Source organism: Gossypium arboreum, chromosome 5, assembly GCF_025698485.1.
Source record: "Gossypium arboreum isolate Shixiya-1 chromosome 5, ASM2569848v2, whole genome shotgun sequence".
Taxonomy (NCBI): Eukaryota; Viridiplantae; Streptophyta; class Magnoliopsida; order Malvales; family Malvaceae; genus Gossypium; species Gossypium arboreum.
Genome location: NC_069074.1, coordinates 23,274,859 through 23,279,158, shown reverse-complemented (window position 1 = coordinate 23,279,158; position 4,300 = coordinate 23,274,859). Strand labels below are relative to the sequence as shown.

General features: G+C 34.4%; 1 protein-coding gene across 2 annotated transcripts; it reads right to left on the bottom strand.

Moving 5' to 3' along the window:
* Window positions 1-297: 297 nt before the first annotated feature.
* Window positions 298-4,097, bottom strand: LOC108452253 (UDP-rhamnose/UDP-galactose transporter 6-like). Of its 2 annotated transcripts, none has more exons than XM_017750025.2 (6): window positions 3,918-4,097; window positions 3,000-3,241; window positions 2,046-2,230; window positions 1,763-1,963; window positions 1,493-1,654; window positions 298-892 (listed from the first exon to the last, which is right to left on the bottom strand). In XM_017750025.2, the coding sequence occupies exons 2-6, from the start codon at window positions 3,127-3,129 to the stop codon at window positions 563-565; spliced, it is 1,008 nt and encodes a 335-aa protein (XP_017605514.1). In that variant the 5' UTR covers window positions 3,130-3,241; window positions 3,918-4,097; the 3' UTR covers window positions 298-562. The 2 variants fall into 2 exon arrangements, with proteins under 2 accessions (XP_017605514.1, XP_052883899.1); XM_053027939.1 differs by having other exon boundaries at window positions 3,000-3,177.
* Between the last annotated feature and the right edge of the window lie 203 nt (window positions 4,098-4,300).

The window sequence follows — 4,300 nt, the reverse complement described above, 5'->3', positions numbered from 1 at the left end:
GCTAGCAATGACCGCCTTACAGAAAAGCATTTCTAGTGTAAAATGCAGCATTAATAGTTTCCTCATCACTTCATCTTCGTGTTGAATCCTTCCTTCGAGGTTTGCTCATGTACGGCTGTCTGGTCATTGCTTATGAGGTTTGCTCATAGCTGACTTGAACTAATTATTATTAAAATGATGTGGAGCCATTAATAAAGGGATGCTTATTAAATGGCTCCACCTCATTTATTATTAGAAATCTTTATTTATTTATAGAGGTAAACATTTTAAATATAAATAAGTTTAAACAACTTAAAATTAAAATAAACTTTATTTGAATATTTCAACTATTACCTGAAAAATATTTAAATAAATTATATTCCTGAAGAGGCAAAAGTATCTAATCCTATTGGAAGTGTTCCATTCCCTCTGAGTGAACCAAATATACCAAAGAATAAGACTTAAAAAAATCAGAACAAAAATTGATTTAAACTAATGGTTGGTTTTTCTGAAATCATGGATAACCAATTAATTTATATGAAATCAGCTACTCTTGTATGCTTAAATTATCCTACATGGAGAACTAGACATTACCGTCGTGTTCATTAGAATCCGAGAAACTAGCATGCTTTTGTTGTCTGCTAGTAGGGAGAGAGAGGCTCCGGCGCTCCTTCCCACCAGGCTTAGATGAAGCGTTTCCATACCAAATCATTCCGGCCACAGCTATGATCATGCCTAGAACCACATGCAGATTGAGACCCTCTTTTCCAAAGAAAAAGAATCCCATGATCAACACAAGGATTGTCTTCATATGCCCGAGTACTTGAAAGGACACTGCAGTAAATCTGCCGATGCAGATGAACTGGCTGAGGTTTGTTCCTACTGCTATAGTACATGAAAGAATTATGAACATCTGCAAGACAAAAAACAAAAAAAAAAAACAAAACAAAACAAAAACTGCTGTGAGCAACTATTTCCTGGAACATGCTATAATTGAAATCGCATTCATGAGCAGGCTGCTGCAAATGAAGCAGCAGAACCAAATTGGAATGAGCAAAAGTGCACAATTTTACAGAGCAGCTAAAGAGAGAAAGGAGAGTATATCTCTTGATACACGCTACATGTTATTAAATCACATCAAATATTAAATGATTTCCTCAATAGGAATGAACTCAACAAAAATATTTCCACTACGCATGCGTAAATTCATGTAGAGAATAGATGTTTTAGAAGGTGTAAGACACCATATGAATTGTAAGTGGTATTAGGAGATGCATGCAGATAAGCAAGCAATGACAGAACGATATGCACTGCAAATTAAATATTACTCTAGATCACTGCAAGAATTCCATTATACACATGAACACATTCATGACCACAATCAACTTTGTTCATAAACAAGATTCTGATAGCAACTCTGAAACAAGTAAATATTGTTCTATAATCATAGGAAGAACAACCATCATGCACAAAATTCATAAAAGCAAAGAATATAAATGGAAAGAACACTTACCAGAGATACTAGGTTATAATTATAGGCATCAACTCTCTTGTTTGCCAACCAATAATCCAGAAATGGACCTAATAGCAACAGAGTTCCAGCCTGTGCAGGAGCAGTATGTCCTAGTAGGTTGAAGGAACTAAGATTGTACCTTCTTTGAAGGTGAAGAACATACTGCAGAAATACAAAACAATAAAATGATAACTACCTTAAGTTCTAAATGATACTGCAGTTAAAAATGTTAGAAGATTCAATTTATATGCAGTGGAATTACTAACTTACATACTGTTGCAGAGAAGTACTCCAAACTGCAATAAAGGCAGCTATGAAACCTTGGGTATTAACGCTCAAATCAGTGACAGTACAAACACCAACTCCGAGAAGAACAACAGCTATGCTCAACTTTGTATCTCTTGAGTACCGAATCTTGTCCATCACAACCTCCAAAAAGCAGGATACAGGAATCATACTCAGTTTTGCAATCTGTCATTTAATTAGAGAATCTGTTATTTCAGATCATATGAGAAACACAACTCGTAAAATTTATCAAATGCTAAAATTTTACCTGATAAAATCCCACAGAGTTCCACATCAGGCTAACATTCATTCCAACTATAGAGAAGTTTGCAAACAAAATAAATTTCAAAAGCTCTGACAAGGGGAGATGAGAAGATTGAATGAATCCAAACCATCTTAGAGCAGTTGTCATCAGTGTAGTGGTAGCAAAATGCAAACCTGTTAATGTTGTGGCTGGAACAATTTTCAATCAAATACAATGGAATTAATGACAGTTTTTTACATCCTTATTGCAGTTAGCATAATTAGAATACTCATGAAGTAACAAAAACCAGGAAATCTTTAGCTTATTTACTTGCAGATGATTATTATACCAGCAGCACAATCATCCTACGCTTAATCCGAAGCTACTTCCAAGTCGAAGTTTCCTCTTCATCTTGACCATGATTACATTGTTTTTTGTTTTGAATTATTTTGCACTACTTCGATCCATTTCCTCTCCTTCTAGAACAGATTAAATGGAGGTGTCTGTGGGGAAGGTCATCATAGCCCAAGCTACTCACCATCTCCACCTTTTATAAGCTACGACCCCCACAAACCTACACCAACATATTCTAAGCTTGAACCTCATGCTTATTTCTTTGTATGATGAGGCCAATCCTACAGTTCTTTTTTTGTAAGATCGCTCATCTGCTCTGCAGCCTTACTACTCCACGATCTCAATTTTCAAACTTTTAGAACCATTCCACCATAATGTTCACAACTGTAAAACCACCACTTAACTTCAGTAAACTATTCTCATCCGTTTTCATTTCAAGTGCAGATTCACAGTAGCTCACCACTATGATTCCATACATTTGTCTTAAAGATTAGAGAATTTGACGGAGTATTCCAAATTCATTTGAACTATTACCAGCCACAACATAACTGTTTGTAGCGTAAAAGAAGATGGGGGGGGGAGGGGGGAGAGAGAACAATTAAAAAGAGCTTAAAAGGATTTTACCGTAACTGAAACCGTAAGTAGCCATTAAGGCTTTATTGACAATAATAACTCCAACAGAAGTGACAACATTGAACATCCAAGCAGCCACATCTACAACTGCTTTTCTTTCAGCCTTATTAGTTGGAGCCATCTTATATCGTTTTGAAAGTGATAACCCTTACATATATCACTCAACGTTCTTCAAGTAATCCATCCATGTTGATAGGTTGGCCAAGAGTTTCCAAAAATGTTAGCAACAAATTCTACAAAAATAATATCAACAAATAAGAAAGAAAAAACCCGAAAAACAACAAATCTATTGAAATCACAAATAAAAATGCTAGTAAAAGTGTACAAAGACATGCTGAAAAGACACTCCTATAAATAACATGAATGTAATAAAAATACGAGTTTGTAACTCAGACCAGCTAATTATTTTTGTGACGATGATGGCTAAACACGAAATCAACTCAACTCCAATTGTTTATTTTTGAGTTATACAATAATATTTGTTTTACCTGTCTGGATCAACTTATGAACACAATTAATGCAGAAAAAGAATTTACATAAAATTACTAGATTTCCTTTTATTTTTTTCCCGATATTGTAACATTCTACATTAATAAACAAACAAGATTGAAAAAAAAAGGAGAAAATTACTAGAGTTAATTGAACTAAATTAATTTATTTAGAATTCCTTAATTAATAAACAAGAAAAATAAAAGCAAAGCGAACCACATTGAACTGTTTTAACACTAAAAATCTCACCAAAAATAATCAATGAAGAGACACATCCATATAACGTAAAGGGAAAAAATGATAGAATTGGACGATAAATCTAAGAAAAAGGCAGTGATTCACGGCAGAACTGAAATGAATGAAGAAAGCAAATAACAGATCTAACGCATCAAAAAGGGAAACGAGAACGAAGGGTCGTACCGTTGGGGAAAGACAGACACCGCGGAAAGAAAGAGAAAAGAGAAAAATGAAGGGAAAATGAATGTTTGGAAAATGGTGAGAAAGGAGGGTGCTGTAATTAAGCGGGGCCTTAATTAGTTTGTTTGGATCGCCAGAAAGTTGGAGAGAAACAGAAACAAAGCGAGAGTAGGAATTTTTTCGTAAGTTAGTTGGAAAATGAAAGGATCGTGGATAAATACTTGGCGCACTAATATCTTATTCGCATATTTAATATTAGGATAAATTATTCCAACAATCACTTTAACTTTGATCTCAATGACAAAATAGTCACTCAACTTTCAAAAAATAATAAATCAGTCCTACTAAATATTTTCTTTACAGACATGATGGAAAAGTGACATGGC

What these genes read in the sequence shown, in the direction of transcription:
- LOC108452253 (XM_017750025.2), bottom strand. Translation starts at nt 3,129, where the DNA reads ATGGCTCCAACTAATAAGGCTGAAAGAAAAGCAGTTGTAGATGTGGCT. An exon ending in GTACTTCTCTGCAACAGTAT is followed by an intron (nt 1,655 to 1,762) that starts GTAAGTTAGTAA and finishes GTATTTCTGCAG; the next exon opens with TATGTTCTTCACCTTCAAAG. An exon ending in ATTATAACCTAGTATCTCTG is followed by an intron (nt 893 to 1,492) that starts GTAAGTGTTCTT and finishes TTTGTCTTGCAG; the next exon opens with ATGTTCATAATTCTTTCATG.